Genomic DNA, 27,344 nt, shown 5'->3' on the forward strand with positions numbered 1-27,344 from the left:
TTGTCAAGGGCCTTCTGAATATCCAAATAAACAACATCCACTGACTCTACTTTGTCGGTCCTGCCTGGTATTTCCTCAAAGCATTCCAACAGATTTGTCAGGCAAGATTTCCCCTTAAACAAACCGTGTTGACTTTGGCCTGTTGTGTTATGTGCTTCCAATTACCCTGAAACTTCATCCTTAATAAAAGACTCCAACCATTGAAGTCAGGCCAACTGGCCTATAATTTCCTTTCTTCTGCCTCCTTCACTTCTTAAAGAGTGGGGTGACATTCCAATTTTCCAGCGCTCTGGAACTATTCCAGAATTGAGTGATTCTTGAAAGATCATTATTAATGCTTCCACAATTTCTTCAGCCACCTCTTTCAGAGCCTTGGGGGTCATCACCTGGTCTAGATGACTTATCAACTTTCAGACCTTGCAGCTTCCCAAGCACCGTCTCCTTAGTAAAAGCAACAAAACTCACTTCTCCCCCTAGACACACTTGCATTTCTGGCATTCTGCTATCCAGTGAAATATTAAGTTCCTTTGCCATTTCTTTCTCTCCCATTACTACCTCTCTTGTGTCATTTTCCAGTAGTCTGATATCGACTGACTCTTTTACTCTATACATATATCTGAGAAAACTTTTTGTACCCTTTTTTATATTATTGGCTGGCTTACCTTCATATTTCCTCTTTATGCCTTTTTAGTTGCCTTCTGTTAGTTTTTAAATGCCTCCCAATGCTCGACCTTCCCTGTAATTTTTGCTCTTTTTTGCTTTTTTGCTGTCTTTTAGTTCCCTTGTCAGCCACTGTTGCTTCGTCCTCCCTTCAGAGGACTTCTTCTTTGGGGTGTATCTTCAATCCATGCTAGTACCTTTCCTATGATACCACAGGCTTTTATCTTGTCAAGCAGCCTCAGGTGTGGCAGCTTGTCAAAGGCCTTCTGAACGTCCAGGAAAACAACATCCACTGACTCTCCTTTGTCTGTCCTGCCTGTTATTTCCTCAAAGGATTCCAACAGATTTGTTAGGCAAGGTTTCTCCTCAAGGAAACCATGCTGACTTGGGCCTATTTTATCATGCGCCCCTAAGTACTCCAAAATCCCATTTTTAATAATGGACCCCCATATGTGATGATAATAAACCAATTTACTAATTTAAATTTGAAGTTTAATGTTATCACCGATTTAGCAAATTACCATTTGCAGTGTCCACAGCCAAACCAAATGCTGCTGTTATCATGGACGTTCCAGCCTGCAAACCTTCATTGCACTTTCTCTACAAGTAGAACATTATATTCCACATTGCATTTTTCTTTTAACTTTCTCGACAATAGTAATAAAAATAGAATTCAGCCACTGTCAGATCACAACATTTTATCTCTTCCTTATTTCTTATGATAAAGGGAATCAAAGGAATGTCTGAACAAAGCTTATCAAATTGGAGGTACTTTTCACAACTCCTCTGAGACCCCAGGTCAGCCTTCTTCAATGAAGCAGAAAAGCTTTCATCTTCAATTTAGTCTACTTTCAGGCAAAGTAAGTGTGTTAAATGATTCTTACTTGCTTTGTAGTCAGGACTTATTTGCCAAGGCAGGAAACATTTCAAATGGCATGTCGTTATAGGGCTGTTCGTTCAAAATGGAGATGAGGAGGAACTACGTTCGCCAGAGGGCGGTGAATTTGCGGAATTCATTGCCACAGACGGGTGTGGAGGCCAAGTCATTTGGTATATTTAAAATGGAGCTTGGTAGGTTCTTGATTAGTAAGGGTGTCAAAACTTACAGAGTGAGTCAGGAGAATTAGGTTGAGAGGAATAATAATTCAGGCATGAAGTAATGGCAGAGCAGATTCGATGGGCCAAATGGCCTAAGTTCTGCCTCCATGTCTTACGGCCATGTAATTTTGCTCATCGCTGGTATGTGGACCATGAATTAACAGACCCTCTAGCATTTCCTATTTATCAGTCACATATCATGTACAGATTATATAAAAATAATCGGATTGGATTAAACTCCTAGCTAGGGTCACGATTTCTGACAGATTTCTTTCCAAATGTGCAATAAAACCAAAGCATTCTCAGCAGCTCAGGCAACATCTGTGGATAGAGAATCAGACTGAATCCTGCAGGAACTCGGTGGGTCAGGCCGCCTCTGTGCAGGGTGACAGACAGTCGATGTTTCTGGGTCGAGACCTTTGTCTGGCTTCATGCTCCACCTTCCTTTTGTACAGTACTCCACTGTCTGCAGCCCTTTGTTGCCTCCGTCTATCACCTGGCCGCCCTTGTCACTATTTCCACTCTACCTTCCTCCATCTGCTTAACCCTACTCCCACTCTGCCAGGATCCACCTGTCACATGTCAGCTCCCACTCCATCTTTTTAAACTGCCCATCTCCTTTCCATGTCTCAGTCCAGCTGAAGGGTCTCATCCCAAAATGTTGACTTGACCACTTCCCTCCATAAATGCTACCTGACCCATTGTGTTTCTCCAGCAGCTCATTACCCCAGGTTCTAGTTCCTGGAGTCACTTGTGAATCTCCATGGCAAGAGAGACAATTAATGTTCCAGGTCTGCAGCCCTTCACCCGGACTGCACCGGGCATCTGCAGTTCTTCGATTTTTTTCTCTCTCCCAAATGTGCTTTCTTAATTTATTTATGGGTGTCGGTGTTACTGGCTTTCATTGCCCATGTCCTGTGCCCTTGGTCACTTGGTGGGTTTGTTAAGCATCGTGAACAGTGATTGGCCTGGAGTCACCTACAGACCAGATTAAGAAGGCAGGTTCCCTTCTGTTAACCTGTTGTGTTTTTATCTCCAGTAATTTCATGGCAACCATTAGAGGGACTTCTTAAAAATTAATTAAGTGAACTTGAATTTCCTGGTTGCCATGGTGAGATCTGAGTTCAGATCATCTGTCCTGATTACTAACAGCGGAATAATATCAGTGTTTATGTATTGATGTCCCTTATGCACTATTGCTCTAATTTTGACTCATCCCCAAGATCTTGTTAATAGAGAGATCATCACTGCAAAAACTAATAGTTCACATTTCTCTCTACGTTGAAGTTTGCCTTTCAGCCCATCATGGTTACTGTAACAATCAGAGTATCCTATCCCCTCACTTATTTCCTTGTAACCTATTCTCATTTGCTTGCCCATCAAATGCCCATAATTCACTTTGCAGCCAGCTACACTAGGGGTAATCTACAAAGATCCAATTAACCTACCAACTTTGGCATCTTTGGGGTGTGGGAGGAGGTGGAGCGCTGGCAGAAACCCACATGGTCAAAGGATTCCAGGACGGCTCACTGTATTCCCAATGCCCAAGTTCTGGACGTCACTGAATTATTGCAGAGCAGCCTTGGGGAGAGTGTGAAGAGCTAGGTTTAAGGTGAGAGGGGAATCCTTTCAGACAGATCTGAATGGCAACATTCTCACATAGAGGGTGATGGGTATATGGAGCAGAAATGGACGAAGTGAGTACAATTACAACATTTAAACAACATTTGGACAGGTTCATGGATACAAAAGGGTTTTGGGGGGTATTGGCCAAATGCTGTTAAATGAGACTAGCTCAGGTAGCCATCTTGGTTAGCATGGACTAGTTGGGCCGAAGGGCCTGTTTACATGCAGTTGAACTCTAATACTCCACAAAGACAACACTTAAGGTCAGAAATGATCCCAGATCACTGGAGCTGTGAAGCAGCAGAACTATCTTCCACACTTTCTTTGTCAGATAGCAAGTAATAACAGGTAAAGTGCTTCTGATGTAGATGCACCAAGATGAGAAAACGTGCAGATGCCAAGTACCAGACACAAAATGCTGGAGGAACTCAGCAGGTCAGGCAGCGTCTGTGGAAAAGAGTATATAGTCGACATTTTGGGCTGAAACCCTTCATCAGCGCTGGAAAAATGATGAGAAGTTCATGCCCCCAGATGTACAGGCACCGAGTACTGCACAGTACGGAGGTAAGGTGAGGTGGGCTAAGGCAGTTTAAAATAATTATTTAAATTGAAACATAAATGAGTAAAGAATTCTGAGGTAAACCAAAAGCAGTAGAACAATTTTGCTTTAAAGGCCTTCTGAATATTTTTGCCAATTGGGAAAAAAAATAAATGTAAATGTTCAAAAACATCCAGAGAGTGAACCAAAAGGGACAGGAAAAATAGGATTAATGAACTAAAACTGCATTAATAATAAAAGCTGAGTAAATGTTCTGTGTTAAATTTAAAGAGAATATTAAAACTGCAGCAAAAACAATGAAATACTTTTCCTGGCTGAAATCAAGATTTATCCGCACACGTTGTAAATATATTTAAACAAAATACATTGAATAAATTAAGAAAATCTAAAAATTATATCAGCTTTATTAAAAATCACTGAATGGAAATAGAAGATAACATAAAAAAATAAACATAGCATTTATAACAGAATGAAATAAGTCTATCAATCATTTTAATAAATTCAAAGGCATTGTATGTTTCATTATGTTACGCATAATCAAATTATAAGAAACTAAAAGCCAATGTTTAGAATGGTTACTTTAATCAGACCGGGTGACAGGGTGGAGATACGTCTCTACAAAATGAGGTGTAAGGCACTCCTTCACTCAGCTAGCCTGCAATTCACCCTTGTGCAAGGTGTAGAACCTGTTTAACCTGCCCCCTCCCCTGATCAGGGTCACAAGAATCCGATGGAGCAGGTGGTGGATGGTCATATGAGCACTGGTGCATATCACAAGTCCTGGTTATGCGACCACTGACGCCAGGCAGACAATCTCTGAAGAGTATTGATAATGGCTGGGATCACCCGTCTTGTAAAGACACTGCCCAGAAGAAGGCAATGGCAAACCACTTCTGGAGAAAAATTTGCCTGGAACAATCATGGTCATGAGATGTCAGCTGACATGGCACAGGATGATGATAATGACTTCAATTAGAACCCTGATTGCTGGCTTTGTTCGAATGGGCTAACACATTGAAGCTGCACCCAGCTTTGAAATGAACCCTTTTGCTTTCTATAGGTCATGGATTTTACAATGTGTTGTATTTGCATAAAGTACACCTTGCTGTGTAGATTACTCCTCTCTATGTTTTTGGGGAGAAAGGGAAAGGTGTTCGTGCTGAGCTCCAACAAGAGAGAAGAAAAAAGTGAAGTAGAGTTTTAAATTCAACAAAGAATTGCTTTATGGAAACAGCCAATGAGGTGAGCCCAGAAAAGGATGGTTGTAGGTGATAATGGGTGCCATGGCAGCGTAGCTGTTAGTGTGATGGTATTACAGCTCGGGGCGCTCCAGAGTTTGGAGTTCAATTCTAGCACCGTTCTGTTAAGGGTCGCTGTATGTCCTCCCCGTGGAATGTGTGGGTTTTCTCTGGGTCCTCTGGATTTCTCCCATCGTCTAAAGACCTACCAGGTAGGTTAATTGACGATTGTAAATTACGCTGAGTTTAGTCAGGGTTAATCGGGTTTGTCTGGGGTTGCTGAGGCAGCGAAGCTCGAAGGGCCTGAACGGCCCCCTCCACACTGTATCGATAAATAACCTCAAAATGTTGAATAACTGACTGCAACATGGGTAATGGAAGAGACAAGTGTGGTACCTGGTTTGAGGTGATTTCTAAGGTAGGGTAAAATGAACTCATAAACTGCAATAGAGGATCTTTTGCTTCCATGATCTCACTGAGTTAGGGAGGTTAGCCGACAACTTACTGACAAGTATTCTGTCAACGGTATTCCAAAATTAAATGTTGATATGTTCATGTAAGAAAATCTCACACTGACCAATTAACTTACCTGGCAAACTATCTTGTTCCCTGTTCTCTGATCAAAGGCTGCCCAGGGATAAAAACTAAACCCAGCCTGACCATGGACAGCCCAAATCCAACCCGAACACTTGGGAATGTTTCCATGCCATCACCGTGAGTGTAACAGTCTCACGTGGGCTGCTCACTTGGGTCAAAGGCAAGCCAATTATTCTGACTTGGACAAAATGCTGACTGGGGCAGGCCTTGAATGGCCCCTGAAGCTGAATATTTTATTACAACCAGCACCTGAATGACCTGAGGCCAAGCTCCATTGTGGGTGCTCTCGGGGAGCGGGGAGCTGGGAGCTGGCTGTCAGTGCTGAGGTTAGGATCTGACTGGCTTGTGTGACTGTAACTTGTACATCCGTGATCCATACTGTTGATTTAATGCAAGGGTCTCTTGCCTATAGGATATTGCAATGCTGACAACAGAGATGAAATGCCATGATCTTGAATTTTATAAGCACATCTCTCAAAGCTTTACCTCTGAGTGCCTCGGGGTCCAGGGTCTGCCCCAGTTGTTCCAATAAATCCGCCCGCGCAGCATTCTTCTTGTGCTTTTTACCGTCGTAGTGCTGTTGAGCCATCATCGGGTTATTAAACCAAGCAGTGCAGAGCTGGCAGAACCTGCCTGAGTCTCTCCTCTGTCTTGGTGGGTTTGTTATTGAACTGCGACTTGAGGGAATCTGCTTTGGTTCTGCAACAAAGAAAAAGAAGGGAATTAAAAGGGGAAAAATACCCCTGTGCTGTAAGTATGATTGACAACTAAGTAGGTGCACATTTCTTTCAATCAACTGTTGAATTAAACATTATATTAATTGTACCCTCTGATGGATTCATACATTCAGTTTTATTTGACAGCTCTCACATGGGATTAATCCTGTTTACTGAGGAAACTTCTTCCATTCCCTTTTCATCATTTCTATCAGTAAGACATTGCTGATTGTTTGATTACAACATATCCTATACCAATAAAAAATTCTGAAGGATGTAATTGAGAACCTTAAAGCCAACATTTTCATAACAAATATTTTATCTTAATTACTAATATGAGCGAGCTATCACTTGTCAGTCAAGGTAAATATTTCATCAACACAGTTTTTAATTTATGTGCAATTACAGGTGGGTCCTAAACTGTGTCTCCAAAGCAGACTGGTAGTGGCTGCATCTAGATTTAATCCGTCCTTAGCAGATAGATCTGGATCTTGGAGTGCTGGATTGCGACAGTCATTAAACCCCATTTAGTGGCACTCACTGTGAGCCTGTAAGTTGCTCTAAAGCATTCACCATTCACGTAAAGCAAAGCTTTGATATTTCAGCATGCTCAGGACTTAGTAAGTGTTAGACTGACACACCTCTGAACTATTGGATGTTACTGAAATCACAACTCATTTTAATTTCATTTCTTAGAGTACGCTTTCCAGTAAGTGCGGTGAATGTAAAAGGGCCTTGGAAACAGGGGTCCTAGGAAATGGAAAAGGCGCTTGGGAATTGGAGCCCTAGTAAGAGAAAGAGACTTCAGGAACTGGGGCTCTAGTGAATTTAAAGGATGTATCATCAGGTGAGGTGGAAGCCAAACCATTGAGGTTTCCAAATGATCAGTTAGAAAGCACTTAATAATTGGTAATTGTTTTATTATTGTCACATATAGTGACATACAGTGAAAAGATTTTTTGCATGCCATCAAGACAGATAATTCCATATTTTCATTTTTATTTATTTATTTTTCTCATCTCAAGCTGATAAAACTTGAGGTACGGGCATAGCCAAGCACACTCATTTGTCAATTGCTGGGAACTTCCCGACTATTCTAGTGGTGCTTAATATTGTGGCTTTCTGAAGGTTTATATAGATATTGTTCTGTAGGCCTAATTGCTTAATGCTATTGGCTAGTGACTTTGGGATGATACCAGCTGTAGATATTAATATAGGAAAACTACAGCACATTACAGGCCATTCGGCCCACAATGCTGTGCCGAACACGTACTTACTTTAGAAATCACCCATAGCCCTCTATTTTTCTAAGCCTTATGTACCTATCCAGGAGTCTCTTAAAAGACCCTATCGTATCCGCCTCCACCACCATCACTGGCAGCCCAATCCACACACTCACCACTCTCTGCATAAAAAAACTTACCGACATCCCTTCTGTACCTACTTCCAAACAGCTTAAAACGGTGCCTTCTCGTGTTAGCCATTTCAATCCTGGCTATTCATGTGATCAATGCCTCTCATCATCCTATGCGCCTCTACCAGGTCCTCTCTCATCCTCTGTCACTCCAAGGAGAAAAGGCCGGGTTCACTCAACCTGTTCTCGTAAGGCATGCTCCCTAATCCAGGCAACATCCTTGTAAATCTCCTCTGCACCCTTTCTACAGTTTCCACATCCTTCCTGTAGTGAGGCAAACAGAACTGAGCCCAGTACTCCAAGTGGGGTCTGACCAGGGTCCTATATAGCTGCAACATTACCTCTCGGCTCCTAAACTCAATCCCGCGGTTGATGCATTCCTTCTTAACCATGAGTCAGCCTGTGCAGCAGCTTTGAGTGTCCTATGGACTTGGACCCCACTCTGATCCTCCACACTGCCAAGAGTCTTACCATTGTGAAAATGTATATCCTGTTCATATTCCATAATCTTTTGATTTCCTCTTTTAATTCAGTATATTTCTAGCATTTTTCTTTTATTAGTTTCTGTATGTTGTATGTGTTTGGAATGGTTATATCCATTAAGTACGTTTTTCTTAATTATTTATCCCGTATTATTATATCCAGACGGTCACTATGGATTGTCCTTTCTGTAATGATGGATCGGTCATAATTTACACAACTCTGACTCTAAAACTAGATCAGGCTTGTACTTATAGTAAACTATGATGTGCTTTATGAGATTGTATATTGAAGTAAGATTTTGATGAATGATATTTGCCATTTGATTGTGCCTGTGTAAGTAATCAGATTGTGTTAAACTGCTACAGGATCCTGTAATGTGTTGGATTGTTTCTGTTTTCTCTTGGTGTTTTCCACATTAACTTGCTGGAATTTTTTTTGGTCATTTATTATGTATTTTTGATTTTTTTTTTGGTGTGTTAACTACCTGGTCCTGTATTGGCATAAGGAGCGCCTCTGTTTCTAGGAACAGGTCTCCAACTCCGAGCCAGTGGTTCAACGTTTCTTTGTTGACATCTAGTCTGCTCAGATTGTGGGGATGTCTTCCTTGCAGGGCCATGCTCTTTCATTAGTTAACCTTTTCTTCAATAGCGATAATGTTTTTACTTTTCTGGACTGTACTTTCATTAGTTTGGTGTGTACTTCTTATCAGGATTGCATATGCTCACATGGAGTGCTCAATCCTGTTTTCATTGATATAAATATACCCTTCGAAGCTTAATCTGACATGTGTAAATTTTTATGTCCATTACTTTTCCTCCTCCTCTGTCCTTGCTAGTGTTAATCTAAGTGTGTCTCAGTGTACAAAGTGTTTTGTAAAATTTGTAATTTCAGTTCTTATTTTTCCTCGTAAATTTGCACAGTGAGGTTTTAGAGAAAATTTCTGCAAAAACAGAATTGCAACCACAAATGAGAAATTGTTTTTTTTTCTGAGAAATAAATCAAGCATTGAAGGTGGCAAAGTCAAGAGCAGATTGGGTAGAGGAGGTCATAATCATGAAATGGTTTTGTACTGAGTGAGAAGAAGAAGTTGTTTCCAGTGCTGAAAGGTTGGTAGAGAAAAGACAAGACGGAACTCAGCAAAAGAACTATGAACAAGAAGTCTTTGTCATCCATGAGGCTTTGCAATGAGAAGCTGGTGAGGAAAGGTATAAAAACAATATCCTAAGTGAACAGGGCACATATTTGGGAGGGATAATATATTTTGGGCTAAGATGACTGTGGGAATAATTAGGTGATGCTTTTGACAGCCAGGTGAGGGCAGCATTGAGTCAGAGGTGCAACACTATTGTTGCATTCCATGGCTTTCTGGGATGTTAATGGTTTGGATGGCTGAATGAAGACTCAGAAGAAGATTGAAGAAGGTTTGTTGGGATTGCAGGCTGTGCCTTTGTATGGCTGCAATGCAATCAGGGCCTTAAGAGAAATTGCAAGTTAGAACGGTGCCAGGGAGGAAGGAGTCAGGAGAGGTTAGAATGGGGGTAGGAGTTAGAACGGGGAGGCACATTAGAATGGGGGAAGATAGAAGGCGGTAGGAGAGAAGGTAGAATGGGACAGGATGGAAGGATATAGGAAAGATGTTAGAATTCTTTAGAATAGGGAGGACGGAAGAGGGTAGGAGAGAAGTTACAAGGGGGTAGGAGTTAGAAAGGAGAGAGAAGTTAGAATGCAGAATGGAGGTAGGAGGGAGTAGAGAAGGTCTCAAACTGCATGTATCTGGAAAGGTGCTTCAAAGTCACACCATTGCATTTTATGTGAAGCTCCAATGCAGCGTCAACTTGCCTCACAGGAGGCTCAAGCCACTGTGTGCAAACTACAGGGTGCGTGATTAAACAAACATTGCAGTGCAGGTGCAGCAAGGCTGTGGAGATGCAGGTGGTGGTAAGAGGTTGGGCAGTGGAGGATCATGCCAAACAGATGTGTCTGGGGTTAGACCAGAATAGGTGAAGGGAGGATTGGACTGTGATGGGTGACAGTGGTGGGACGCTGGCATTGGGGACAGAGAGTGCCTCTTGACTGAGTTCTGGTGATGTGGATGTGGAATGGCTATGGACAACCACTGCTGGAGGTTCATCGCATGACACATCTGGGAACACAGCTGATCAGAGCAAGCAACAGTAATGAGTCTGCAGGTGTTAAAGAGAGGGACAGGCCAATCAGCAAAGCAGCTGAACACCAGGTACAGTTCAGGTGGAGTGGAGACCTCTTTCACAAAGACTGAAGTGGGTTGGACCTTCTAGCTAGTGCCTGCTTGGCCATTACTCTCAGCCCCGCTGAGAGCTATATTCCAGGATGTTTCATCATATGACCCATCCTGTCAAATGGAATTGAATCACATGGTGAAACTTCGGTGATGACTGACCTCTCCATTTACTATCCCAACAGCTAGAACTGAGCCAGAATCCACTGCTGACCCTGCCTCCAGTCGAGGCTCCAGAATCATGCTGGACCAAGTTGCGATTTGCTGGAAAAATTCAGGATCGGGAACTTCCCATGATTTTTGGATTGAAACTCTGCATGGGAACATTACAGAGCTCTGTTAGGGCTTCGCTCACTGCTTCCCCTTCGTAGTTTTTGAAGCTCTATGCTTCTTTTGCCACATATTTTTACTCCATACTTATACCTAGACTTGCTAGTGCAGCCATGTATCTATCCTTCAATCCTGATGCAGTATTCTGACCCAAAATGCAGTCAATTTCATCCTGGGGTGAGTTGGGGGGGGGGGGTGGATTTTCTCCACAAAGTGCCAGTACATGTGGCAGACAGGAAGATCTGACCTCCTGAAATTCCTCTTGCTGGCTGGATTGGTCTGTGGTCTGCATCCCTTCTCAACCCTTCAACATAAAACTAACAACCTACCCCTGACTTCTGAAGGTATTAACATTACTAGGCTCCCACTATATATATCTCCAGAGACGCACCTGAAACAGCCACATAGATAGATAGATAGATAGATAGATAGATAGATACTTTATTCATCCCCATGGGGAAATTCAACTTTTTTTCCAATGTCCCATACACTTGTTGTAGCAAAACTAATTACATACAATACTTAACTCAGTAAAAAAATATGATATGCATCTAAATCACCGTCTCAAAAAGCATTAATAATAGCTTTTAAAAAGTTCTTAAGTCCTGGCGGTAGAATTGTAAAGCCTAATGGCATTGGGGAGTATTGACCTCTTCATCCTGTCTGAGGAGCATTGCATCGACAGTAACCTGTCGCTGAAACTGCTTCTCTGTCTCTGGATGGTGCTATGTAGAGGATGTTCAGAGTTATCCATAATTGACCGTAGCCTACTCAGCGCCCTTCGCTCAGCTACCGATGTTAAACTCTCCAGTACTTTGCCCACGACAGAGCCCGCCTTCCTTACCAGCTTATTAAGACGTGAGGCGTCCCTCTTCTTAATGCTTCCTCCCCAACACGCCACCACAAAGAAGAGGGCGCTCTCCACAACTGACCTATAGAACATCTTCAGCATCTCACTACAGACATTGAATGACGCCAACCTTCTAAGGAAGTACAGTCGACTCTGTGCCTTCCTGCACAAGGCATCTGTGTTGGCAGTCCAGTCTAGCTTCTCGTCTAACTGTACTCCCAGATACTTGTAGGTCTTAACCTGCTCCACACGTTCTCCATTAATGATCACTGGCTCCATATGGGGCCTGCTGTATCTGTAATGCTGTAGCTGGCTACAACCATAACCCATAAGACACAGGAGTAGAATTAGGCCATTTGGCCCATCGAGTCTGCTCTGCCATTACATCATGTGATTCAATTTCCCTCTCAGTCCCAATCTCCTGCCTTCATGCCCTGACCAATCAAGAACCTATCAACCTCTAAATATACAGACAGACTTGGCCTCCGTTGCTGCCTGGAGCAATGAATTCCACAGATTCACCACTCTCCAGCTAAAGGAATTTCTCATCTCTATTCTAAAACAATGGCCCTCTATTCTGAGTCTGTGTCCTCTGTTTTTAGACACTCCCACCATAAGAAATGTCCTCTCCATGTCCACTTCATCAAGGCCTTTCACCATTCGATAGGATTCAATGAGGTTACCCTTCATTCTTCTAAATTCCAGTGAATACAGGCCCAGAGCCATCAAACGTTTTTCATATGACAAGCCATTCAATCCTGGAATCATTTTCTTGAACCTCCTTTATACTTCCTCCAGTTTCAGCACATCTTTTCAAAGATAAGGGGCCCAAAACTGCTCAAAATACTCCAAGTGAGGCCTCACCAGTGCTTTATAAAGTCTCAAAATTACATCCTTGCTTTTATATCCTAGTCATCATGAAATGAATGGTAACATCGCATCTGCCTTCCTCACCACCAACTCAACCTGCATATTAACATTTAGGGAATCCTGCAGAAGGACTCCCAAGTCCCTTTACGCCTCAGTTTTTTATATTTTCTCTCCATTTAGAAAATAGTGTACCCTCTCATTTTATCTCCATTTAAATCATTAACATATACCATAAAAAGATTTGGTCCCAACACAGACCCCTGTGAAACAGCACTAGTCACTGGCAGCCAACCAGCAAAGGCTCCCTTTATTCCCAATCTTTGCTTCCTGCCAGTTGGCCACTGCTTTATCCATGCTAGAATCTTTCCTGTAATACCAAGGGCTCGTAGCTTGTTAAGCAGCCTCATGTGTGGCACCTTGTCAAAGGCCTTTTGAAAATCCAAGTACATAATATCAACCAATTCTCCTTTGTCTATCCTGTGTGTTATTTCTTCAAAGATTTCCAACAGGTTTGTCAGGCAAGGATTTCCCATGAAGAAACCATGCTGACTATGGCTTATTTCACAGTGTGCCTCCAAGTACCCCGAAACCACATCCTTAACAATTGACTCCAACATCTTCCCAACCACCGTCGTCAGACTAACTAGTGTATAATTTCTTTTCTTCTGCCTCTCTCCCTTCTTGAAGAGTGGAGTGACATTTGCAATTTTCCAGTCTTCCAGAACCATTCTAGAATCTAGTGATTTGTGAAAGATCATTGCTAATGCCTCCATAATCTCTTCAGTCACCTCTTTCAGAAGCCTGGGGTGTACGCCATCTGGTCCAGGTGACTTATCTACCTTCAGCCTTTCAGCTTCCAAAGAACTTTCTCCCTAGTAATGATAAATTCACTAACTTCATGACCCCTGAAACCTGGAACTTCCACCATACTAGTGTCTTCCATAGTGAAGACAAATGCACAATACTTATTCAGTTCATCTGCCATTTCCTTGTCCCTCATTACTCTCTCTCCAGCATCATTTTCCAGCAGTCCGATATCCATTTTTGCCTCTCTTTTATACTTTATGTATCTGAAGAAACATTTGACACCCTCTTTAATATTTCTGGCTAGTTTACTTTCATATTCCATCTTTACCTTCTTAATGACTTTCTTAGTTGCCTTTAGTTGGTATTTAAAAGCTTCCCAATATTCTAACTTCCCACTAAATTTGCTCTATTATATGCCCTCTCTTTGGCTTTTATGTTGGCTTTGACTTTCCTTGTTAGCCACAGCTGTGCCATCTTGTCTTTGGAATACTTCTTCCTCTTTGGGATGTACATCCTATGCCTTCCCAACTGTTTCCGGAAAGTCCAGCCATTGCTGCTCTGCCATCGCCCTGCCAGTCTTCTTTTCCAATCAATTCTGGCCAACTCCTCTCTCATGTCTCTGTAATTCCATTTACTCCACTGTAATACTGATACATCTCACTTTAGCTTCTCCTTCTCAAAATTCTGGGTGAATTTTATCATATTATGATCACTATCCCCTAAGGGTTCTACAAACGTACTTTCCAATCTGTAACTGTGCTACAAGTTCATCTGCCTTATTCCATATACCGTGCACATCCAAATATAACACCTTTAGTTCCGTATGCATCTTTTTTGATTTTGTCCACCTTTTATGTTGCAACTCATCCTGTTGACTGCAATTTTGCCCTATCAACAGCCTCTCCTTGCTAAGACTCTCACTACACATTGCCTCTGTTTGTAACCAACTACCTCATCTCCAGCACGATCATTCCGGTCCTCATCCTCCTGCCAATTAGTTTAAACCCACCCAAACCACTCTAGCTGACCTGCTCCTCCACCTGGATCCCCTCGGATTCAGTTGTAACCCGTCCCTTTTGTACAGGTTATACCTTCCCCAGAAGAGATCCCAATAACTGCCCCTGAACTAATTTTCAGGCCACACATTCACTTGCCAAGTCATCCTATTCTTTCCCTCACTGGTATTTGGCACGGGCTGCAATCCAGTGATTATGACCCTTAAGGTCCTGTTTCTCAGCTTTCTACCTAGCTCCCTAAAATTTCTCTTCAGGACCTCCTCAACTTGTTTACCTATGCCAGTGGTTCAATATGCATCTGGCTGCTCACCCTCGCCCTTCAGAATACCATGGACCTGATCGAGACATTCCTGATCCTGGCACCAGGGAGGCAACGTACCATCCAGATGTCTCTATTGCGCCTACATAACCCCATCCCTGTTTTTCTGACTAAGGAATCTCCTATCACCACTGCAATCCTCTTCTTCTGTCTGCTCTTCTGAGTCACAGCACCAGACTCGTGCCAGAGTCCCAGTTACTATGCCCCCCCCCACTAGATCACCCCTTCAAGATGAACTAACATTGTATATTTGTTATTGAGGGGAACAGGTATACTCGGCACAGACTATGCACTTCACCCAGTTATCTGTCTCCTGCAAGCTAGGGATGACTACCTCCAGTTCCTTAATACAATCTCTCAGGAGGTGCAACTCAGTGCACCTGATATAGATGTGTTTATCTGGGAGTCTGGACTTCTCCCAGACTTGCTACATCCCATGCAGAGCACAAAACACTGCCTCTGGTGCCATTCTCACCAATCTACTTTCACCCAACAGGTGAGGAATGAACAAATGGGGTCAGAGAGACAGTAACTGCAACACAATGACCTCACCCAAATCTGACCTAACACCAGATCAGAGGACTCTTTAAAGAGTAACTCACCTGGAGTCATACAGCACTACAGCACAGAAATAGGCCCTTCAGCCCATCTAGTCCATGCAGACCCGATCTATCTGGTCCCGCCTTCCTGCACCTGGACCATATCCTTCAAAATTCCTAAACCCATGTATTTTTCTTAAATGTTACAACTGAACCCACATCGACCACTTCTGCTGGTAGCTCATTCCACACTCACACCACCCTCTGAGTGAAGTTTCCTCCTGTCACTCCAAAGCATTTTCACCATTAAAGAACTGTATGATGGAATACTCTCTGTTTCTCTGAATACCCTAGCAACACTTGAGAAATTTGGGATGGAGCTGCCTGTTTGATTGGTACCCCTTCCATCATTCACAACTTTTCTTACTTTCAGTGGCTGCGTTTTGCAATTTCTGTGACAATGGGCAAAGGCATCTCACGCAGTGGAACACCACTGCATGGAGATTCCCTTCCAAGCCGCAAACCAACTTAATTTAGAATTACATTGCAAGCCCTTCTTCGTCTCTGAGTCTGCCCTGGAACTTGCTCCCCAACAGCACAATGGGAGATCTTCCCACAGGACTACTGCAGCAATTCAGCAAAACAGCTCGGGATGGGCAATAAGTGCTGGCCTTGCTGAATAATAAATAATTACCGTAATCTATTAGCTTTAAAGGCAGAGCTATCTGCAGAGATGCTCTCAGATTCCTTCAAAGTTCAAAGTAAATTTATTATCAAAGTACATACTGTACATGTACAACCCTGAGATTCACGGACAATCTGAGAAGGATATAAACTCTACTGATGATGAAACACAGACGCGTTATGCATAAGTTGCATCATGGCAATTCAAAAAGCTTTAGAGAGTAGTGGAGTCTGCCCAACATATCACAGGCACATCCCTCCTCACCGTTGGTAGTATTTACAAGTAATGCTGCCTCAACAAGGAAACAGCCATCAGCAATATATTCGTGATGGCATTAATGTCAATTTCTCCTTCTGGTAGCTTTTTTTCCTTCTCCCTCCCCTCTTCTATTCCCCACTCTGGTCTCTTAGTGCTTCTCCTCAACTGCCTATCACCTCACCCTGGTGCCCCTCCTCATTCCCTTTCTCCCTATGGCCCAATCTCCTCTCCTATGAGATTCCTTCTTCTCCACCCCTTTACCTTTCCTACCCACCTGACTTCACCTATCTCCTTCTAGCTATCCTCCTTCCCCTACTCCACCTTTTTTTTTCTGGCATCTTCCCCCTTCCTTTCTGGTCTTGAATAAACATCTCTCCCCAAAACTTAGACTGTTTATTCATTTCCATGGATGCTGCCTGACCTGCTGAGTTTCTCCGGCATCTTGTGTCTGTTGTTCTGGATTTCCAGCATCTGCAGAATTTCTAGCATCCATCAGCAAAGATCCCCATCATTCCATCTATGCCATCTTCTCGCAGTTACCGTCAGGCAAGAGGTACAGAATCCTGAAACCCCACACAAGAACAGCTACTTCCATTCAACTATTTGGTTCTTAAAGCACCTCTATTTGGCTCTTTAACTAATCACCTCAGTTTAGCAATACTGCGACTAATTCAATCATTTTGCAATAAAATGTGCTTTGCTTTATTGGTTGCAATTGTGTTCCCTCTCATAAAATCTATGTTTAATTTATGTCATCCTGTGATTGCTGCTTGTATAATTCTACTTGCTTGTGATGCTGCTGCAAATAAATTTTTCATTGCACCTGTGCATACATATACTTACATACATATACATGATAATAAACCTGAACTTGACAAGTTATGTCAAACAGGAACATGTGACTACTAGCAAATATTTTAAAAACTCTAAAATAAAGCAGAGCACTGGTAGTTACTGTACGTTTTTGATAAAATTCGATGGTGTGGCGCACAAAAAGGGCTGCCTGTGATCTAGCCTATCAGATCTGATGGGTGACAATGGCAGCATTTCCTTTACAAGCCAGGTACTGCACCACACACACAGTCTATCTGTAACATGGTATCTAGAGATATCTTTCATCCAGTCCAAGTACCAACAGACTGTAAAATAGTTGTTGTCTTTTCTTGTGTTATCTCGGTGCCAGCTCTGTTGCCTGAGTATGTTTACTGCAGTATTCGGATGGGTTAATAATTTGCTTTCCACAGAACAGAATGGGGATGGAAATGTTTCCTTCTGCAAGTTTGACCTGGTCAGCTATTCCTCTTTACAGCCCCGGGGAAGAATCTCATTTCATTTTCCATTCCCATATCAGCTATCTCTGCAGGGTGCTTGGTTACTTTGCTATTTTTAATTTTGACAGCCACATTCACATGGATATAAGTGCTACGGTATCACTAAAAGTTTTATGCTGGTGCGGTGCCATACTTTAATTGAGCTCACAGTTGTAAACGCATCAAATATTTGCAGCGTGCAGCCATACATCCAGCACTAACACCATGGCGAGGAGTGATATGGATTGCTTTGACACTTTTTGTATAACTCCTGTTGGAAGGCAGATTCCATCTTCCACAGAAAATACAGAGTTAGGTAACTAAGATGATTGCACATTGAGTGATGGTGACTGAACACATCGGGTTTGATCCAAAATATCAAAACCCTGCCTCTAGACTTTATATGCTAGAATATATACTCTAGTACAGCACCTGGGTTACATTAGCATTGTATAACTGAGAAACATCTGTCTTTTAGAGCTGCCCACATTGTACCTTTCAATTTATATTCATCCAAACACTGCCACAATTAACCTAATGGAATATATACTGTATCCAGCAATTAATGAATACCATGAAACATTTTGATATTATCACCTGCTTGAAAAATGCTTTAAAATGTATGGGAGAATTTTTATCAAGGCTGAGTTTGTAACCTGGGGAGTCCTTGAGAAATTAAATGCAAAAATGTACAACTGCACTCTGTCTCTCCTCGGCCCAGGAGCACACGTTCATTGGGATGGATCTGAGCACCCCTCACAGTTTATTTTTTCACAGATACAGTGCGGTGTTGGTCCTTCCAGCCATTTGAACCTCGCCACCCCAGCAACAACCTGGCAACCCTGATTTAACCCTCAGCTAATCACTGGACAATATACAATGACCAATTAACCTACTCTTTGGACTGTGGGAGGAAACCAGATCGCTCAGGGAAAACACTAGCACTCCACGGGGAGGACATACAGAGACTCCTTACAGATTGCGCCAGAATTGAACTCCGAACTTCGATGCCTTGAGCTTCAACAGTGTTGCGCTAAGCTCTACACCTTCGGGGCACCCATTTGGAAAGGAAAAGAGACCATCCTTTAGAACCTGGAGGGGTGAGAGTTATGCTGACATCTTGGCTATTTCTTTTTTCTCAGGGTGTGAGAATCCTTGACCAGGCCAGTAATTATTGCCTAAGAGAGGGGAATGATAAGCCACCTTCTCGAACAGCGGTAGTAACTACTCACAGTTGTGGAGACCAGTTAACAGCCATCTACATTGGTGGGCCAGGAGTCACATTTTGGTCAGGGCACGAATGGCAGATTTTGTTTAGAGACCAGTGAACTAGATGCATTTTTAATCATGATCTTTGTGACTGTAGCTAGTGAAGTCACAATTCCAGAGCAGTTAATTAAATTAATGAAACTGCCGACCTAACATTGCAGGGTCTTATCTCATGACAGTTGATCTTTAGGTCAGTAATAATGATTGCAGATTTAACACCAGACCACTACCCAACAACCAGCACAGGACATAGAACAGTACACCACAAGAACAGACCCTCAGTGTCTAGGTTCCTTTAGCTTTTCTACAACTCTTTCCAACTGCCCATCATCGCCAGACAAACAGAATAATTTCTCTTTATTATGAGGGGTATAGATGGGGCGAATGCAGGCAGGCTTTTCTTCCTCAGGTTGGGTGAGACTAGAACTAGAAGTCATAGGTTTAGAGAACATTTGGAGAAATATTTAAAGGCAATCTAAGAGGAAACTTCTTCACTCAGATAGTGGAGTGAGTGTGGAGTGAGCTGCCAGAGGTTGGAGAGGTATATGGATGGAAGAGGGATGGCAGGATATTGTTTGGGTGCAGGTAGATGGAACTAGGCAGAAGATCAAGTCTGCAAGGACAAGATGAGTCGAAGGTCATGCTTCTGTGCTGTTGTACTCTATGACAATAGCATCCAAACATCCATGGATTTGAACACCCCCAGCATTCTCCTCTTTGTTTGAATCACTTTATCTGCAATCTCAGCTGATGTCAAGACTGTGATGCATGTGCTTTGGAAGTAGCTTAGGGAGTTTGTGCTTTTGTTTAGTTTGTCTAGACAGTACACTATAAAGACTATTGCGAAGCCCCGACAATAATTTTGGTGCGTATTTTACATCATATAGCTCAACATGTACTGATACCCCTCTGAGTTTCTGCCACACTCATCACAGCTTCCTGAGTCATGGGAAACGGGTCTACAACAATAGATGTCTAAAGCACTCTCAATGCAGCAAGAATGTTTCAGAGTCCCTGATGAGAACATAACCAAACAAAAAACAAAGGTTATATAGAGCAATATAGCACGGACATAAACCCTTCAACTCAACTCATCCATACCGATGTGAGCTTGCTGCATTTGTCTGCACTTGGTCCATATCCCCCATCTTTCCTCTCCACTCAGCTTTCACACTGTCTTTCAAATCTAGTTATTGCACCTGCGTCAACCGCTTCAGATCAGATCTATTTATTTATCACAAGAAATGTACAGTGAAATGTGTCATTTTCAGTAAGAACAAACACACCTAAGGATATGCACAGGGCAGCCCAGTGTGCCACACATTCTGATGTCAACGTAGTATGCTGACAATGTTCAGCAAAACAACACAACCAACAACAGCGACAGTAGCTTCGACCTCTGGACTCACTGACTTTGGTCTTCAACCTTTGGACTTTGACCTTTCAACCCCACTGGCATCTGGGATGCACTCATTTTTGATTCTTTCTCTCTGGGAAAATTCCTGTGTGCATTCATCCTATCTCTGTCCCTCATGATCTCTGTAAGGCCACCCCTCAGTCTCCGACACTCCAAGTGAATAAAGAACCTAACATTCCCAGCCTCTCACTATCACTCAGGCCTTTGAGGTGCCAAGAAGCTTAGTCCTAAGGAGCTTATTAAAGGTTTTGTAGTAATCTTTGAAAGTCCAACAAGTGAAAACATGTCGCATGATGAGTGCAATATCCTGGAAGACTATAGGAGATATGGAGCCTTGTCCTCCAGACCTGCACAGACTTCCGATACCTGGACTCACCAACTTAGGTTCACCAGCCTTCGTGCCTTCTGCCCACTTGGACCTCTGACCCCAGGATTCACAAGCCTGGTGGCTACCGGCCCTCACCCTTGGGGTCCGCTGACCTTAGTCCTTGACCACAGGGATGGCTGGTCTTCATACTCAAGTGCCTGTCGACCCAACCTCCATCTTGAAGAATCACTGGCCTTTGAGCATGAAGTATTCCAACATGGACGCCAACTCTGATTCCTCATTTACTGCCTGGCCTCTAACTCTCCCTCTGGCAGCTCGTTCTGTACACCCACCACCCTCTGCATCAACAGGCTGCCCTCACCTTAATATTTATGCACTCTAATTTTTGATTCTCTTTCCCTGGGAAAATTACTGAAATGCATTTGCCCTATCTGTGTCCTGCATAATTTTGTATACCTCTCTAAGGTCACCCCTCAGTCTCCTACACTCTAATGAATAAATAACCTAGTCTGCTCAAACCCTCCCCATCGCTCAGGGCTTTGATGTGCCAAGAAGCTCAGTTCTAAAGAGCAAATTAAAGCAGAAGGGAGAGGTTCGGGGTGAAGTCATGTTGCACAATAAAAGAAGAGGCTAAGTTTAGGAAAGTGTGAACTCCTGTAGGAGCTACAGAGATGAGAGACACCTAGCAGGCCTCTCAATGCAATAGTGAGAGTTCGGAACTCGAGCCTCTGCTCTTTCCCCTGCAGAAATCCGTGGAAAATCAAAGTCTCCTGTTCGATGAATGAGAAGGCTATCCAATCCATCAGTGAGATGATCAGGACTAAGTTGCTGAAGCGTGAGCTTCAGTGTTTACTAAGATTGAATTACCGGCTCATCATTGACATCCTCTATTTGTTACTGTGCATACATTTGATATTTTGCTGCTTCGCACCGGCTGCGAGGGCTGAGTTGAACTGTCTGTGGCTAACGTTTCCAAAGTTCAGCCACTTGCGGACAACATCTCAGCTTTACATCACTCACTTCACTCTGGCTCTGGAATCCATATGGAATCCAGCGGAGGCTTTTCTCGGAGCAGGCGGGATAATCCAGTCCTTTGATGTCAAGCCAGTCAGATCTGGCAAAGCTCTGAAATCTCCATTAACACCACTGGGGATCACTCAATGACAAAAAAAAAATCAAGTTCAATAATTGAGCCCTTAACCTGGTTTACTTTATTTTAATATTTTAATTAGTTATTGGTGTTAATTGGCACTAAGAAAATTTTAGACCATAAAATAAAATGGGCTAAAATATAAGGGGGAGTCTAGGACCACAGGGCACAGCCTCAGAATAGAAGCGCGCACCTTGAGAACAGAGGGAATGAGGAATTTCTTTAGCCAGAGAGTGGTGAATCTGAGGAATTCATTGTGATAGAGGACTGTGGAGGCCAAGTCAGTGAGTATATTTAAAGCAGAGTTAGGGCATCGAAGGTAATGGGGAGAAGGGAAGAGAATGGGTTTCAGATGGATAATAAATTAGGCCATAAGACATAGGAGCAGGATTAGACCATTTGGCTCATTGAGTCTTCACACCATTCCATCGTGGCAGATTTATTATACCTGATGCCTTGATTAATCAAGAACCTGTCAACATCTGCCTTAAATATACCCAATGACTTGGCTTGCACAGCTGTGTAACAATGAATTCCACAGATTCACCACCCTCTAGCTAAAGAAATATTTCCTTTCCTCTGTTCTAAATGGATGTCACGTTATCCTGAGGCTGTCCTTCTGGTCCTAGACTCACCCAGTGTAAGAAATATCCTTTTCACATCCACTCTATCTAGGCCTTTCAATATTCAATAGGCTTCAATGAGATCCCCCCTCATTCTTTTAACCTCTAGTGGGTACGGACACAGAGCCATCAAACACACATTGTATGTTAACCCCTTCATTCCTGGGATCACTCTCATGAACATCTCTGGCCCCTTTCCAATGCCAGCAGATTTTTTTACCAATAAGGGGCCCAAAACTGCTCACAATACTCCAAGTGTGGTGTGGCAAATGCCTTATAAAGCCTAAGCATCACATCCTTGCTTTTGTATTCTACCCCTCTCGAAATTAATGCTAACATTGCATTTGCCTTCCTTTCCACTGACTTAGCCTGTAAGTTAATGCTGAGGGGATCCTATACGAGGACTCCGAAGTCTGCTTGCACTGCAGATTTTTAAATTTTCTCTCCATTTAGAAATTAATCCACATTTTTTTCCGTCTGCCAAAATGCATGGCATGCACTTTCCTACACTAAATTTCATCTACCTCTTCTTTGACAATTCTCCCAATCTGTCTATATCCTTCTGCAGACACCCTGCTTCCTCAACACTACCTACTTCTCCAGCTATCTTCATACTGTCTGCAAACCTGGCCACAAAGCTAATAATTCCATTGTTAAATCATTGAGATATAATTTGAAAAGAAGCCTTCCCAAAACTGACTCCCGCGGAACACCACTGGTCACCAGTGGTCAACCCCAGGAAAGGCACCCTTTATTCCTACTCTTTGCCTTCTGCCAGTCAGCCAATCTCTATTGCATGCTAGTATCTGTCCTTGGAGAAAATCCAAAAATCTAAGATGCAAAGGGACTTGAGAGTCCTTGTGCAGAAGAACCAAGAAGTTAACTTTCAAGTAGAGCCGGTGCTGAGGAAGGCAAATGCAATGTCAGCATTCATTTCAAGAGGTCTTCAATACAAGAGCAGGGATGTGATGCTGAGGCTTTATAAGCCACTGGTGAGACCTCACCTTGAGTATTGTGAACAGTGTTGGGCTCCTCATCAAAGGAAAGATGTGCTGACATTGGAGAGGGTTCAGAGGCGGTTCATAACGATGATTCCAAGGATGAAAGGGTTATCATACAAAGAACGTTTGATAGCTCTAGGTCTGTACTTGCTGGAATTTAGAAGGATGAGGGGCAATCTCATTGAAACCTTTCGAATGTTCAAAGGCCTAGAATAGAGTAGATGTTGAAAGGATGTTTCCCACAGTGGGGGCGACTAGGACAAGCTGGCACAGTCTCAGGATAGAGGGGCATCCATTTAAACCAGAGATGCAGAGACATTTCTTTAGCCAAAGAGTGGTGAATTTGTGGAATTTATTACCACAGGCTGCTGGGTGTGTTTAAGGAAGAGCTTGATAAATTCTTGATTGGACGTGGTATCAAAGGTTATGAGGAGAAGGTTGGGGAGTGGGGCTGAGGAGGGGTAAAAAGAATCAGCCATGATTGAATGGTGGAGTAGACCTGACAGGCCAAATGGCCTTATTCAACTCCTATGCTTTATGGTCTTATCTTTTAAGCAGCCTCATGTGTAGTACCTTGTCAAATGCCTTCTGAAAATCCAAATAAACATCCACTGAGTCTCCTTTTTCTATCCTGCCTCTTACTTCCTCAAAGAATTCAAACAAATTTGTCACAAAATATTTCCCCTTAAGGAAACCAGGCTGATTTTGGCCTATTATTTCATATGGCTCCAAGCACCCCAGAATCTCATCCTTCATAATAGGCTCCAATATCCTTCCAACCACTGAAGTCAGGCTAACTTCCTGTCTTCTGCTTCTCTCCTTTCTTAAGGAGTGGAATGACATTTGCAATGTTCCAGTCCTCCAGAACCACTGCAGAGTGTAGAGATTCATGGAAGTTCATTCAAATGCCTCCACAATCTCTTCAGCTACCTCTTTCAGAACTCTGGGGTGGAGTCCATCTGGTCCAGGTGACGTATCCACATTCAGATTTTTCAGTTTCCCAAGCACCTTCTCCTTAGCAATAGCAACCATACTCATTTCTGCCCTTTGACACTCCTGCATTTCTGCCATTCTGCTGGTGTCTTCCACAATGAAGACTGACACAAAATGCTCTGTAAGTACATCCGTCATTCTCTGTACCCACTATTTCCACTCCAGTGTAATTTTCCAACAGTCCAATATCCACTCTCACCTCAGTTTTACTGAAAAACTTTTTGTAGCCCCTTTCTTATTATTGGCTAGCTTACCTTCAGGTTTCAGCTTTTCTCTATGGCTTTTTAGTTGCTCTATGTTGGTTTTTAAAAGCTTCCTGTTCCCCTAACTTCCCGCCAACTTTTGCTATATTTAAGCCCGGTCTTCTGCTTTTACGCTGTCTTAGACTTTCCTTGTCAGCCATGGTTGCCTATCCACCCTTCAGAATATTTTTTTCATCATTAAGATGCATCTTTCCTCAGTCTTCTGAATTGCTCCCAGAAACTCCTGTTCTGCCGTCACCCCTGCTAGTGTTTTCTTCCAATTAACTTTGGCCAGCATCAATCTCTTGCCTCTGTAATACCCTTTACGCCACTGTAATATTGATATATCTGATTTTTGCTTCTCCTTCTCAAAATGCAGGTGAATTCTATCATACTATAATCATTGCCTGCTAAGGCTTCTTTTATGTTAAGATTCCCAAGAAAATCTGCATCATTACAGAATATCCAATCCATAATTCCCCTTGTGAGCTCAACCATAAGCTGCTCTAAAAAGGCACCTTGTAGGTATTCGACAAATTCCCTCTTTCGGGATCAAGAATCAACTTGATTCTCCCACTTTACTTGCGCATTGAAATCCCCCACGATTATCGTAACATTGACCTTCCTACTTGCCTTTTCTATCTCCTGTTGTTATTTGTGGTCCACATCCTGGCTACTCTTTGGAGGTTTGTATATAACTTCCATCTGGTTCTTTTTAACGTCTGCAGATTCTTAGCTCTAACCACCAGGATTCTACATCTTCTGATCCCACCTCACCTCTTTCTAAGGATCTGATTTGATTTTTTACCCGAAGAGCCACCCACCCCCTCTGCCTACCTGCCTTTTCCCTTCAATACAATGTGTATCCTTGCAGGTTAAGATCCCAGCTATGAGGTTCTTTCAGCCACGACAATGATGTCCACCACATTGTATCTGCCAATCTCTGACTTTACTATAAGATTATGTTCCTTAGTCCGAATACTGAGTACATTCAAATATAACACCCTCAGTCCTGTGTTCATTATCCTTTTCAACTTTGGCCCCCTCTTCAACTTTAACTCATCCTACTGACTGCAACTTTGCCCTATTATTGGCCTGCCCTTCCTCACAGTCTCCCTACACACTGCATATAGTTGTGTACCAACTGCCCTGACCTCAGCCCTATCACCTTTGTTTCCAGCCACCCCCGCCAAATTAGTTTAAAGTCTCCTCAACAGCTCCAGCAAAACTGCCTACAAGGATATTGGTCCCCGTGGGTTCAGGTATAACCTGTCCTTTTTGTACAGGTCATACCTTCCCCAGAAGACATCCCAACGATCCAGAAATCTCAAACCTTGACCCCTGCACCAATTCCTCAGCCATACATTCTTCTGCCAAATCATCCTATTCTTACCCTCACTGACACGTGGCACAGGCAGAGATTACTACCCTGGAGGTCCTGCTTTTCAGCTTTCTGCCGAACTCCCTATATTCTCACTTCAGAATCTCCCTTTCCCTGCCTATGTTGTTAGTACCAACATGTACCACAACTTCTGGTGTTCACCCTCACCCTTTAGAATGCTGTGGGCCCAATTCAAGACATCCCTGACCCCGGGACCCGGGATACATCATACCATCCAGGTGTCTCTTTCACGTCCACAGAATCTGCTGTTTACTCCACTAATTATGGAATCCCCTGTCACTGCTGCATTTCTCTTCCCCACCCCCACTCCTCCCTTCCCTTCTGAGCCACAGAGACTAACTCAGTGCCAGAGATCAGGTCGCCATGGCTGCTCTCTGGTCAGTTATCACACCCAACAGTTTCCAAAGTGGTATACTTATCATTGAGGGAAACAGTCACAGGGGTACTCTGCACTGGCTGCATATTCCCTTTCCCTCTCTTGAGAGTCATCCAGATACCTGCCTCCTGCAATTTAGTGGTGACTACTTTCCTGTAGCTCCTATCTAACACCTCCTCATTTTCCCGTATCAGCCAAAGGCCCACCAGCTGTAGCTCGGTGTACTTTATGAAGTGTTGAGCAGGCTCTATAGGCCGAAAGGCCTAACTCTGCTCCAATGTCTTCTGGTTTTATAGATTTTATTTCATGGTAGTTTTTTCCTCATTTAGATACAGAAATTATAACCATTTTAAAAATATCTTTGCTTATCAGAGTTGAAATTGCTTTACACACCTCAGAGACTCAGGCAGGTGGGTTTGGAACCTCTGCTGCCTTTGGCCTTGTCGTCATTGAGGTTGTGTTGTGTGTCACCTCCAGACTCCATGGCGGGGAGGCACAGTCTGATCAGTTCTGTGTGCTGCACCAGCTCGCTGCCGGTGTGGAGTGAGGGGTGGTGGATGACCCGGGCATCATCCGGCCCCTTACATCTATTCGCGGAGGATGACAACAAAGGGTTGTGTCGCTATTAACAATGACATTTGCCTTCAGTAAGAGTGATTGGCATCGAACACCCTCAAAACGAAACAGCCTTTTACATGCGAGAATGACAGATGTCTTAATGCAGAGCATTGTTAAACCAGAACAAATGGTATCTGTCAGGCCAGCGACGAAGTAAAGCTTCAGACCATATGACATTTGCTTTCTGGAATGACAAATTGCAAGCTTACTCTTCATATGCAAATTTCTTATGAAATACATTATTCTGCACATTGGCACAATTCGATTGGCACAAAAGACTAAAACAAATCTGT

General features: G+C 43.0%; 1 protein-coding gene across 3 annotated transcripts in view; it reads right to left on the reverse strand.

Moving 5' to 3' along the window:
• zmat4a (zinc finger, matrin-type 4a) overlaps positions 1-27,344 on the reverse strand; it is a 288,459-nt gene that overhangs the window by 126,313 nt on the left and 134,802 nt on the right. For all 3 annotated transcript variants that reach the window (XM_073058194.1, XM_073058204.1, XM_073058214.1), the window contains one exon: positions 6,265-6,477. In XM_073058194.1, coding sequence (XP_072914295.1) covers positions 6,265-6,477 — 213 coding nt within the window. The remainder of the gene's footprint in view (positions 1-6,264; positions 6,478-27,344) is intronic.

The sequence above is a fragment of the Hemitrygon akajei genome, chromosome 1 (assembly GCF_048418815.1).
Source record: "Hemitrygon akajei chromosome 1, sHemAka1.3, whole genome shotgun sequence".
Classification (NCBI taxonomy): domain Eukaryota; kingdom Metazoa; phylum Chordata; class Chondrichthyes; order Myliobatiformes; family Dasyatidae; genus Hemitrygon; species Hemitrygon akajei.